Source organism: Cervus elaphus, chromosome 30 (assembly GCF_910594005.1).
Source record: "Cervus elaphus chromosome 30, mCerEla1.1, whole genome shotgun sequence".
NCBI classification, from domain to species: Eukaryota; Metazoa; Chordata; class Mammalia; order Artiodactyla; family Cervidae; genus Cervus; species Cervus elaphus.
Genome location: NC_057844.1, coordinates 14,135,008 through 14,148,280, shown reverse-complemented (window position 1 = coordinate 14,148,280; position 13,273 = coordinate 14,135,008). Strand labels below are relative to the sequence as shown.

Here is a 13,273-nt window from a genome sequence, read left to right as displayed (position 1 = left end):
CCTTTGAGATCAAAAATACCCATATGACTCTCTTTCATGTGAAACACAGCCATATCTCTTTACTATATTTATACAGTTGATTTTGGGGCCCTAAAAGAATATTATATTTATCCTTTTTGAATTTAAATTTTGTTGTTGTTCAGTCCTATCCAACTCTTTGTGACCCCAAGGACTGCAGCATACCAGGCTTCCCTGTCCTTCATCATCTCCCGGAGCTTGCTCAAACTCGTATCCACTGAGTTAGTGATGTCATCCAACCATCTCAGCCTCTGTCGTCCCCTTCTCCTCCTGCATTCTATCTTTCTTAGCATCAGGGTCTTTTCCAATGAGTTGGTTTTTCCCATCAGGTGGCCAAAGTACCGGAGTTTCAGCTTCAGCATCAGTCCTTCCAATAAATATTAAGAGTTGATTTCCTTTAGCAAAGACTTTTTTTCTCGGTGCAGTCCAAGGGACTCTCAAGAGTCTTCTCCAACACCACAGTTTGAAAGCATCAATTCTTCAGTGCTCGGCCTTCTTTATGTTCCAACTCTCACATCCAAACATGACTATTGGAAAAACCATAGCTTTGACTACTATACAGACCTTTGTTGGCAAAGTAATGTCTCTGCTTTTTAATACGCTGTCTAGGTTTGTCATAGATTTTCTTCCAAGGAGCAAACGTCTTTTAATTTCACGGTTGCAGTCACCTTCTGCAGTGATTTTGGAGCCAAAGAAAATTAATCTCTTCTAATTTACAGATCTCTCTGCTGCTGCTGCTGCTGCTAGGACGCTTCAGTCGTGTCCGACTCTGTGTGACTCCATAGACGGCAGCCCACCAGGCTCCCCTGTCCAGGGGATTCTCCAGGCAAGAACACTGGAGTGGGTTGCCATTTCCTTCTCCAATGCATGAAAGGGAAAGGGAAAGGGAAAGTGAAAGTGAAGTTGTGTCTGACGCGTAGCAACCCCATGGACTGCAGCCCACCAGGCTCCTCCGTCCATGGGATTTTCCAGGCAAGAGTACTGGAGTGGGCTGCCATTGCCTTCTCCAATAGATCTCTCTAGTTGATCATTTTTATTGATACACTTTTTGATCTGAGACCAAAGAGTTTGAAAATTGTTACTTTCCTACAAAATACATGCGTGTGTGTGATAGTTACTCAATCGTATCTGACTCTGAGATGCCATGGACTGTAGCCCACCAGGATCCTCTGTCCATGGAATTCTCCAGGTAAGAATACTGGAGAGGGTTGCCATTTCCTTCTTCAGGGGATCCTGCCAACCCAGGGATCAAACCTGGGTCTCCTGCATTGCAGGCAGATTCTTTACCATCTGAGCCACCACATGGAATTCAAAAAATAATTACTTTGTATACCCAAAAAAGACCTGAAAATCAAAAAGGGAAGAATAAATTCCTAAAAGAGTAATCCTGGGGGTCCATAGTGCACACCTTGCTAAGGCTGCTATATTAATGAGAATGAACAAACACTTGCTCCACATTACAATAGGGATGAATACCATAGTGACAATGTTGATCGAAAGCAGCCAGATGCACATGACTAGATATTCAAGAGACAAAGCTAACCTATGATATTATACATCAAGACAGTGATTCCTTTAAGGTTGAGGTAGACTGAAAGTGATGTTGCATGGTGAAGCACTTTAAAAACTTGTCTTCTACTCTGTGGTGGACCAATATTTTACAAAACACAAAGGTATCACACACTTGATGTCACAACAATGTCAAATGTCTATAAAGATGTCTGAAGGCTTACTTTTGATTTTAGTTTTTGATTTCTTGCACACAGCCAACAAACCCGCCTGGAACGAACAGCCAAACTACACTTTGAGAAGCATGGATAGGTAGTCTATGAGAGGTTCCATGGTTTTTCAGAGTTAACTTAGTCTGTTTTCCTTTGTACTTTTGTTAGGCATTAATGTCAAACTACTGATTTCAAGTTACATGGGGCTTTCCTGGTGGCTCAGCTGGTAAAGAATCTGCCTGCAATGCAGGAGACCCTGGTTTGGGAAGACCCCCTAGAGAAGGGATAGGCTACTCACTCCAGTTGTCTTGGGCTTCCCTGATGGCTCTGACGGTAAAGAATCTGCCTGCCATGTGGAAGACCTGGGTTCAATCCCTGGGTCAGGAAGATCCCCTGGAGGAGGGTATGGCTACCCATCCCAGTATTCTTGCCTGGAGAATTGCATGGACAGAGGAGCCTGGTGGGCTACAGTCCATGGGGTCACAAAGAGTTGGACACAACTTAGCAATTAACACTACTACTACTGACTTCATAACAACTAACCTTTTTCTCCAATAATTTTTAAAACTATAATCTAATTAAAAGGTATTCTAAAGGCATTAAATCAAATATCTGAGACATGTTTACTGCATTAACATTTTTTCACTCAAAGAAAAGGCAAATTTTACTTTTTACCAAAGTACATCTGAATGCTCACTTAAAACTGGTTACAAAAATTTTATTTCCAGTCATTCCCACAGCTAATTTTTCTGGTGTCACTTTCTCTGCCCAAGGTGATAATGAAATATGTAACAAATTATCACTGATCACACATTTGAAGTTCTAGCTTTTGTTTTACCAGCTGGTGGCAAAACCAAGAGAAAAGTCATTTGTGAGTAGGGTGGTGGGGGCAGAATACTCATGTATTTCAGAAGCACTGGGTAGAGGAGTCAAGTTTTTGCAACCACCTATGTAACACTCAAGGGTGACCTGGCCAAAGCAAATATGGTGAAGAATTATAAAAAGAGGAGGCAAATTGAGAGTTGCAGATTCTCACATGCTTAGTTGCTTAGTCCTGTCCAACTCTCTGAGACCCCATGGACTGTAGCCTACAGGTTCCTGTCCATGGGATTCTCTAGGCAAGAATACTGGAGTGGGAAGCCATTCCCTCCTCCAGAGGATCTTCCAGAAGCAGGGATCAAACCCAGGTCTCCTGAACTGTAGGCAGATTCTTTACGGTCTGAGCCACCAGGAAAGCCTGCCCATTTTCACACTTCCCTGGTCAGGGAATTAGACCCCATATGCCACAACTAAGATCCTGTGCAGACTAATAAATAAATAAATATTCTTTGGGCGGGGGGGAACACTACTGTAGAGTTAGAAATCAGAATATTTAAACCATTGTAAAAATAAACAACAACAAAATCTATTATCTTCTTCCCTTTAAAAATGAAGCAAAACAACCTTCCCTCTGAAGAGACAGTTTCCAGATTTATGATCATCTCCCAGCTCCAACATATATGAATTCTTTTCCCTCAAGTAGTTGGCAATATTCCTTAAATCATCATATTTTTACTAGAGCAAGAATTCTTAACTATGAGTATATGGATGGGTTTTAAGAAGTCTAAGAACTCTCTGAAACTCCAAATGTTGTAAAACGTTGGATGAATGAGCAACTATATGGACAAGATGTCTCCAGTTGTCAACACATCTGTTATTGACAACTGGTGATTAAAAGCATCTTTCTTTAGTTAAAAATGTGATCCAAATAGAGAGAGAGGATTCTTAATTAATCGAACAGGTATATAAAAACATTACATTATATCACATACCCAAAAAAGGCTTGTGAAAAATCCATTCATTTTGTAGATGATAACACTGACATTTAGAGAGATTATGAGATGTTCAAGCCCATGTTGCAAGCTAGAAGGCAAAAGTCGGGGAAGAATACTTCTACATCCATTCCCTCCCACAATGCCACCAGACTGGAGAATATTAGTAAGCACATCAGGGGGAGCCAACAGCTCCACTTCTCATAAATATACAATCTCAGAATAAATCAAATAATTCTTTAACCATTACTGGCTCATAACAAACATAAACATTCTTTTTTTTTTTTTTTTTACTGAAAGTATCTAAAAATACATATTCTTTTAGAAACATTTTTAGAGCTTAATTCTTTGCCAGTAGACACAATCAATAGCTTGTCAATCATCTGAAAGATAAAAGTGCTTAATCCCCCTGCAATCAATCAGAGAAGGTCACACACTTGACCCGGAAGGGATGGAAGATGTTTAGGAGACAGAAAGCTTCAAGTAGGCCCTTAAAACACATTTGTTTCTGAGTCAATTACTCTGAAAACCCACAATGCAAAGTAAATTAGTTGAATGGATCTTTGACTAACTGTTGAAGCTGTTTAGAAATTTTAAGCAAAACCTCTTTTCAAAGTTTAGTCTCTGGTTTATTCACATGAAAGAATATCAAGTGCAAAAACCAAAGGAGATGATATTCAGTGAAAAGGATTTTTATAGTAAGTAATTAAGTGAGAAAGCCGAAAAAGAATGCCTTATTTTGGAGTCAGTTAGGATGGAGAGGAACCCAAAATTTGCTTTTAACTTTTTTCAAAATAATTCAAAAATTAAAAGTATGTAAGGATACAAGAAACCCTGCACTCTCTGCCACCCCCCACCCTCCACCCCCACTTTTGACTCCTAAAATACAGTGTAACTTTCCACCATCTGTTATTGTAGAGCAGAAACAGTAATGAACATATGGGCTTTCTCTCTCAAGCAGCTGTAGTGTAGTTAAAGTTATAATAATTGTCTTTCTGTAAGATAAATTTACATTAAAAACCTGGCCAGTGAAAAACAAATGGCTCAGCCTCAGAGCCTTCCAAAATAAAATTAAGAAACTCAGCATCATGTGTGACATACATGCAGAGATTTAGAGAATATCCTCTAAATCTTGGGCTTTTATGTGTAAGGTTAAACAAATAAAATTCATTATACCCAAATCAGTTTATACAATCAAAGAGTCCATAATTCACCTTTTCTCTTTTCCATCAAAATGCTAGGAGCCTCAAACAGGGGTTAGATAGCTTACAAATAGAAATCAGGAACTAAGTTCTCAACAGCTGATAACTATAAATCTATCACCTCTGTAAGTCACTGAACTCCAATCTAAATGCTCATTTATTTATAAGAAAACTCACAACACGTGTGACATATAAATTTCCATTTCAAATATTATCATTTATAATGAGTTAAAGTAAACAAAGAAATACAGAGCGTATGCTGGTTCACATATTATGAAAAACAGAATTTTCCCTACCTTTATCTGGGTGATTCAAAATCATGATTCTCCTGTGAGCTGCTCTAATCTTGGCCTTGCTGGCAGATGGGCTGTAAAAAGAAAGTGCTTGTAACAAATAGCATCACATGCAGATTATAAATTAAGTTTATATGAGTTTCAAGAAATTAAAAACTAATGAGAATTTCACCATCTTGTGGATAAATATAAAATTACAGCTTGTCACTTTATTCTACCAACCATCAAAATAAATCAGATCCAAGACTACATGTACCTTCTTCAGTCCTTTGTCTCAATTTAAAAAACATATCCACAAGAAATAGGACAGGGAAATCATAGTCTGTAGACTATTACTTTGAGTGTGAAAATCTATGCTTCAGGCTCTTTCGGGGGAAGGCAGTACAGACGACGTAACCAACAGGTATCTGAACTCTAGAGTGGCCAGACAGCAGGAGTTTAACCCCAGCACTGCCGTGAGGGTGGGGTGTGTGCTCACACTGTCAGTCAGGTCTGACCCTCTGAGACCCCACGGACCGCAGCCCGTCAGTCTCCTCTGTCCATGGGATTCTCCCCGCAAGAACACCGGAGCGGGTGCCTTTTCCACCTCCGAGGAGGATGGGGTGGCCTTGGCCACATGTTTCACCCTCCCTGTGCTTCAGATTCTTCACTGTAAAACCGAGCCAGGAACAACACAGTCCTCATAAAGTAATTACGAGGGATTAAATTAGTTAATGCCAACAAAGTGCTACAACAAGGTCTGGTATGTGTAGCAAATGTTCCAAAATAGTTAGTTTTTACTATTATTATCTTTCAACAGAACATCTCAAAACTCTTCATAGCTCATTAATTTATTTAGTTTTGTGAGACATCTATGGGAAAAGCTTGGCTGTGAGAGCCTAAACTCTAAACAAAAATTGAAGGAGAAAGTTATATAAGCCTAAAAGTATCCCTTGTAAAACCTAATTTATTTAAGTACTGGAAATCATTCTTTCTAGTACATTTTCTAGGCAAGAAAAAAAATTTACACTAATAGTAACAAAAGCCTGGAGTTGCTACTTAATATTTACACTAGCTTATCTAAGCTATTTTTCTGGGCCTCAAAGGAAAATAACAGTGGCTAACTCAAAGCACATGGTGTCTGCTATGAAACTCAAAATGATCTGTATGGATGAACCACACTACAGGGACTAACAGCAGGTACTTTTAGAGATATTCAGACACAGGTTTAAATCCATTGCTCATTATCTATAAAACTGTGTCTTGCTTACTTAACTCTCTGAGTTATAATTTTCTCATAAGTAAAAATGTACACTAAAAAAATGAAGTATAAATAATCTAATCTAGCATTTCTCGAATGACTCAAAAAACATTACCACGAGTATCAGTTAAGTGGAAAGAAATTCTCAAGGTCTGCAGAGGTTTGCTTGCCCTTCTCCTAATTGGTCATAAAATGTTTCCATTCTGTTTTGAATACACATTCCTTGCTGTCAGTTGCCAATCCTCAATTCTGGCAGGATTTTAGTCTCAAGCTGTTACTTGCTGCTTCTAATCTCCTGGGGTTAAACAACAGACCAGCAAAGAGGCTAAAAATACACTATCAATTGCTACATAAGCATATAAAGTATTCTTATGTAAAGAAAATAAATAAGTCTCAAGTTAAAGGGGAAGCCAAAAGAAAAACCAAAATATATCCTGAGACAATGAAATAACCTACTAAAACTTCTGGGATGCAGCCAAAGCAGTTCTAAGAGGAAAGTTTATAGTATTAAAATCCTACACTAAGGGGAAAGAAAAGAACTCAAACAACCTAACTTTACACTGCAGGGAAGTATAGGCAGAACAAACTAAGCCTAAAATTAGTAGAAGAAAAAGAAAAATCACAGTGAAAACAAAGGAAATAGAGACTAAAAGACCAAAAAAAAAAAAAAAAAACCAAACAAACAATGAAACCAAGAGTTGTTTTTGTTTTTTGGAGAATGTAAAGAAAACAGACAAACCAGAAGCTATACTCACCAAGGAAACAGAGAATTCAGGTAAAATCAGAAATGAAAATGGAGAGATTACAACTGATACAACAGAAATACAAAGGATAAGAGGCTGTACTATACAATGAGACACTGGAAACCCTAGAAGAAATAGATACATTCCTAGAAACAAAACACCTATCTAAATGAGAGAATCTTTGTTCTTAAACAAAGCATTAATAATTAAATGTAGACCTGATATATCTCCAGCACAGGCAATTTCACTATGAATTGAAAATGGAACTTGAAATACAATGTTGCCCAGATCAGGGATTTCAAACTGCTCCCTGGAATGTATTTGAGTGAGATAGGGGATTAGGGTGCATAGAACACAGCAGTGTTTCCTGATCCTGTAGCAAATAGAGCAGCTTTGGTTTCTACTACTAGTCTATTAAATAACATTTAGAGAGAGTTCCACAGAAGCTTTTAGAAAGTCTGAGTATCACAAATGTATGTGTAATTTCAGAAAATAGCAGGTATAGTAAGTTTTCCCAAGCAATTTAGGCTTTATGCAATATGGTAAGAAAACATAGAATCATCTAGTAACATAGAGAATTTCTTTGTTTGTAAGTAGGGTATCAACAGAGTCAGCCCCATTTTGTCTTTACCTACTTGTCATATAGTCTAAATCATTTGGATTCCAAGACCAAGGAAAATGGAACCACAGCAGTGTATTCACATCTTAAAAAAATCTCCTCAGAACACCACTGCCTGACTGAAAGAAAGGGCTAGAGGAAAGCAAACAAACTTTACCTTTCTATGTAATGCGTTAATGGCAAATATTTAGACTTTGCACTCATGAGAGAGACAGGAGAGGCTCAGCACTTGTTCTCTGGTAAGCACTTTGACAGAAAAGGTACTACGTGGGGCATTTTACATTATTCCAACAAGGCAAAGCAGTATTAATTGCAAATCAGAACTGAAGAAGCTGAAGTGCATAAAAGCTAAAAATCAGTGCCTCTGTGACAGAACCAGAATCTGCTTGCTTAGCTGGTATTTACTGAGTAGTTACTAAGTGCCATGTTTATGCTAAAAAAAACTTCCTATGTGTTAATTTTTGCAGCAGTCCTATGCAGGAGAAACTAATGGTGACGCTGAGGCCACCCAGCTAACAAGTGGTAAAACTGATACTGGTACCCGGATTCATTGTTATTCAGTCTGCACTGTTAGTCATTCAATTTGCCTTGTGAAATTCTGGACAGCTTCCCGCTCAATGGAATAAAACTTAATAACCATGTATCTTAAGTCAACTCCGAATTATCTATACTAGAAACAGGAGTACCCTGGATGATATTAAATGATACCTCAAACACTTTTGTTTGGTTTAGTAATGTGTTTTGTATTCACATATCCAGAATGCGAATGGGATAATATAGGGACCTCAGAAAAATAACAATGGCATTCAGAATAATATTAAAGCAAAGAATAGTTAGCAACACAGCTAATTTAACACTGTGGTTTCCCCTCCTTAAAATAATTTCTTTTTTGTATTCTTGGTGAGAAAGCTCACCTCTTTCAATATTTAATTGAAGCACCAAGCCAAACTGACCTGTTTCTCTTATCCACTTTTTGTGTGTGTGGTTTTTTTGATTAGTCATAAGAAATAACAAAATGTTTTGGCTTTAAATATCTGCTAACCTACAAGAGACTTAAAAATTCTGTCAATATAGGACTTTATGATCTATTCTGCTTAATTATGTTGACTAAGTCACCGTAAGATTTGTTGTAGGTGACATACTATAACCAACCCAAGTAAAATTTTGAGTGAGCTCTAGGGAACATAAACAAATATAGATACTGATAAATCTATGCTAGGGGATGTATTCTTAATTCTCAGTGATAAATGATATCATACAGTAATCACAAAGGATCATTAACTATCTCCTATACTGTTCAAAGTCAGACAATAAATGGCTACAATAAACTATCTCCTATACTGTTCAAAGTCAGACAATAAGGTGAAATAAGTATAATAAAACATGCTAGCTGTCAAATCGTGGAACTAGAGAATTGTGAAATAGATTCCATGATATAACTGAAAATATGATACAGATCAAATTAGAAAACTGAATTCAGAAAGAATTTAAGGTCACAATAAGGGGTTTTGATAACTGTGTTGAAATTTTAGTGTTCAAACACAACAGCTCCTTGTTGAGGGATAAAGGCACAGCACAACTATGCCTGATTTTTTTTTTTTTTAAGAAGTAGTAGGATAATCTCTTAGACTCAAGGTCTGGAAATGTAAAACTTTGCTATTTTCTCCTCTGCCTATTCATAATTTAAAATATAAAGATAATTTTACTGTCACATTTTCTCCTTTTTCAAGACAAACTCAGCCACAGAACAAAATAACACTTACGCAGCACACCTACCTTACACCCAAAATGAGACTCGCTTCTCGCCTACTCATTTTCTGTTCAAATCCTCCTCTGTAGTAGGATGAAAAGCTCTGTACAGGGAACAAAGAGTGAGAGATGGTCAGCTCCACGTATGAAGGGGCATGACCCCGACCCTACCACACAGCTGCAGTGGGAGGAGCGGGTTTTCCAGAAGGCAACCCGGAACGGTGGGAGGCGGGGCGGGAGAGCACAGGACAGCAAACCTCGGCATCACTCAGCGCGTCAACTGCTGTTTCCACTTCCCAGTACGCTAACGTTCCTGCACTGAGGAACGAGAGAGCGGGAGAAACAAAGGCTTCAACTTTTCTATGCTCTACAGGGGTTTTCTCATTGGATAACCTTGACCAAGTTACGCTGAGATGACAGACATCTTTTTAACCTACAAGACGGGCTGACTGAAAAGGGGAGGAGAAACTGACAAGACAGGGAGGCCATGAGGAGAGCAGACGGGAAGGCCAGGAGGGACCAGAAGACTGGGCCCAAGGGTCGGCGGGCTGGAGAGGTCCGAGCGAGGAGGAGAGGAGTGGCAGGGAAGGGACGGAGGCCAGGCGGGGAGGGCCCTGGGAGCAACGGAAATGACGGGATCTCACTCCCAGTGGCAGGAGGGCCAGAGCACTGGGTACACAGATGTGACCTGGGTTACTCTAGGGCTGCCCTGGTGGCTCAGTGAGTTAAGAATCCGCCTGCCAGTGCAGGAGACCGGGGTTTGATCTCTGATCTGGGAAGGTCCCACAGGCCACACTACTGAGGCCGTGCTCTAGGGCCCGGGAGCCAGAACTGCTGAGCACGCGGGCCGCCACTGGTGAAGCCTGTGTGCGCCACAGCCCATGCCCCCTCACAAGAGAAGCCGCCCCAGTGAGAAGCCCACACACGGCAGCTAGAGAGCAGCCCCCACCTGCTGCATCTGTAGAAAAGCCCATGCAGCAAAGAAGCCCCGGCACAGCCAAAAATACATTCATAAATGAAATTAACTAAAAGGATCACTCTGCAGAGACAGGTACAGAGTGGAGGCAGGAGGCCAGTAAGGACACAACAACAATCTAGGCGAGAGACGGTGGTGGTTTGGACCAAACTGGTAGAAGAGGAAGAAGCCAGAGCCGTCAGATTTGGGGTGGATATGGAGAGCTTGGACTGAATGTGGGGTAGGAGAAAAAGCAGGGAAAGATGACACAGTGAACGCTGCCGTACTCAGCACAGGGCCCCTTCAGGAGCAAGGCACTTACTCCTCAGGCCCCGGGGCTGCTGCTGGCAGACAGCACCCTGATGGCAAATTCCAGCAACGGCTTCTGCTGAAGAATGCCAAGCCCACACCCCCTTCCCAGGGCAGCCTCTAGCTGACAGCCGGCTGACGTCATGGTACAAACACTGGAGTTCTCCAGGGCTCAGTCCTTGAGCTTCCCAGGTGATGTCATTTAGTTTCATGGCCCCTGGCCACAAGCTGGGACAACCACGATGAGTCACCTCAGAGTCAGAGGCCCCCCGTGCCCCCTCCAACCAGCTGCCTCAGGCCTGTGCTAAGACTGCACTGCAGCCTAAATTATCCCTCCATCCTTCTTCCCTCTCTTGCCTTCTGGAGCTGTTGATCCTCAGAGCATTCTCTAATAAACTAACAGCTTGCTAATCTGTGTCTCATTCTGGTTTCCAGAGAACTTCAACTGCAAATGACTGCAAGGTTTCTGGCCTAAATTGCCAATTATTGACTTAGAGGAGGAGTGGTTATTTGTTTTTTGTGGGTGATAGATATCAGGAGGTTGGTTTTGGTTATATCAAGTTTCAGATGTCTACTATGTATGTAAGTGGAGGAGATGTCTGACCTGGAGATAACATTGGGGAATTACCAGTACACAGATGGTATTTAAAGCCACGAGACTGAACGCGATCACCTGGAGACGGAGTGTAGCTAAGAAGGGGGAAGACTGAGCCCTGGAGACTGCAACATTCAGTGGCAGAGAAACGGAGAGCGCTCAGCAACGGGCACTGTGAAGGCCCAGCCGTGCGGGGGCAGGAGAAGCAGGCGCCCAAAGTGAGGAAGTGGAAAACAGTGCCAAGCTTTTGAGAGGTCAAACAGGACCGGAGCTGAGGCTAAACCTCTGGATTTAACCTTTGCTAAACCTAAGGCTAACTGAAGGGACTGGGCGTGAAGGTTTGATTAGAGTGAGTTTAGGAGAGAACAGGAAGAAAGGAATGGGAGACAGCAGAGAGACACAACTTTTCAGGAGCGCTTAGAGAAAACTGCATGCGTGAACTCAACTTTACCAAGGAAAAACATACATACATGACTGAATGTGCACATGTTTCTAAAATGTGAACCCTTTCCTAAGGAATGATAAATAAGTGTGTGCGTGCATAAAACAAAATCTGAAAGTATATACCCCCTCAATGTTATTTTGGGGTGGTGGAATTATGAATATTATTTTCTTCATGTTCGTTTATACTTTCTAAATTTTCAACAATGAACATGGTTACTTATACATTTTTTTTTTTTTTTTTTTTACATTTTTTTTTAAAGGACTAAATAAAGGAAACCAAGGAAATTACTAGAGTGTAAAAAGAGTCCAAGGGAGCCAGATCTGGCCATTTATATAACGTGTTCTTTTTGACCGGCTTGTCATAAATTTCCATTGGTAATAATCCCCTGACAATTAATCCTTCAACAAATACTTTAGCATCTAATATGTGCCAGGAACTTTTCAATTGAGACAAGTGAAATTCTGTCCTTCACCACACAGTTGTTCCTCTGTCAGTGTACCAGTGCGGTGAGCAATATAAGGTACTACCCCAAATTCCAAGTGATTAACAATCTAGTAAGAAAACAAAAAATCTCCTCCAAACCAGAAGGGAATCAAATTGTTTAAGTACACATATTAACATGGACAAATTATGTGTGTGTACATATATATATATAGACAAGCACACACACAGACAGGAATATGTAAAAGAATAAGAGATGTATAGGGAATATACATAAAGGAATAGGGCTTTAACAGAGGAAGAACAGCTGGTTTTAAGGTTTCTCTCAAGCAACTAAAATTTTTACTAGATGCATACCTTACTCCCTAATATTTCTTTTTTCCTTTATTTTTATTAGTTGGAGGCTAATTACTTTACAATATTGTAGTGGGTTTTGTCATGCATTGACATGAATCAGCCATGGATTTACATGTGTTCCCCATCCTGAACCCCCCTCCCACCTTCCTCCCCATCCCATCCCTCTGGGTCTTCCCAGTGCACCAGCCCCGAGCACTTGTCTCATGCATCCAACCTGGGCTGGCGATCTGTTTCATACTTGATAATATACATGTTTCGATGCTGTTCTCTCAGATCACCCCACCCTCGCCTTCTCCCATAGAGTCCAAAAGTTTGTTCTATACATCTGTGTCTCTTTTTCTGTCTTGCATATAGGGTTATCATTACCATCTTTCTAAATGCCATATATGTGCGTTAGTATACTGTATTGGTGTTTATCTTTCTGGCTTACTTCACTCTGTATAATGGGCTCCAGTTTCATCCATCTCATTAGAACGATTCAAATGTATTCTTTTTAATGGCTGAGTAATATTCCATTGTGTATATGTACCACTCCCTAATATTTCTATGAGTATCTACCTTTGGGAGTTCCAAATTTTAAAGTTTTCAGCATACAATAAACATAAATTGATGATATTTCATAAACTGTCATTTCCACTATATTCACAAAGTTCATTAACCCTAAAAGCAGCTATTACATCCAAGCAAATTTTTTACTTTGTTTTTTTCCAGGTAGAAAAGGTGACTAAGAAAAGGTTAAAGTCTAGCATCTGGATGAGGCTCAGACCATAAATAC

The 13,273-nt window shown here is 40.1% G+C and overlaps 1 protein-coding gene across 1 annotated transcript in view; it reads right to left on the bottom strand.

Moving 5' to 3' along the window:
* Positions 1–13,273, bottom strand: part of DNAJC15 (DnaJ heat shock protein family (Hsp40) member C15) — a 72,192-nt gene that overhangs the window by 19,449 nt on the left and 39,470 nt on the right. Inside the window, exons 4-5 of the mRNA XM_043891695.1 lie at positions 9,424–9,500; positions 5,049–5,119 (exon numbers count right to left, since the gene is read on the bottom strand). Of these exons, the coding sequence (XP_043747630.1) occupies positions 5,049–5,119; positions 9,424–9,500 (148 nt within the window). The remainder of the gene's footprint in view (positions 1–5,048; positions 5,120–9,423; positions 9,501–13,273) is intronic.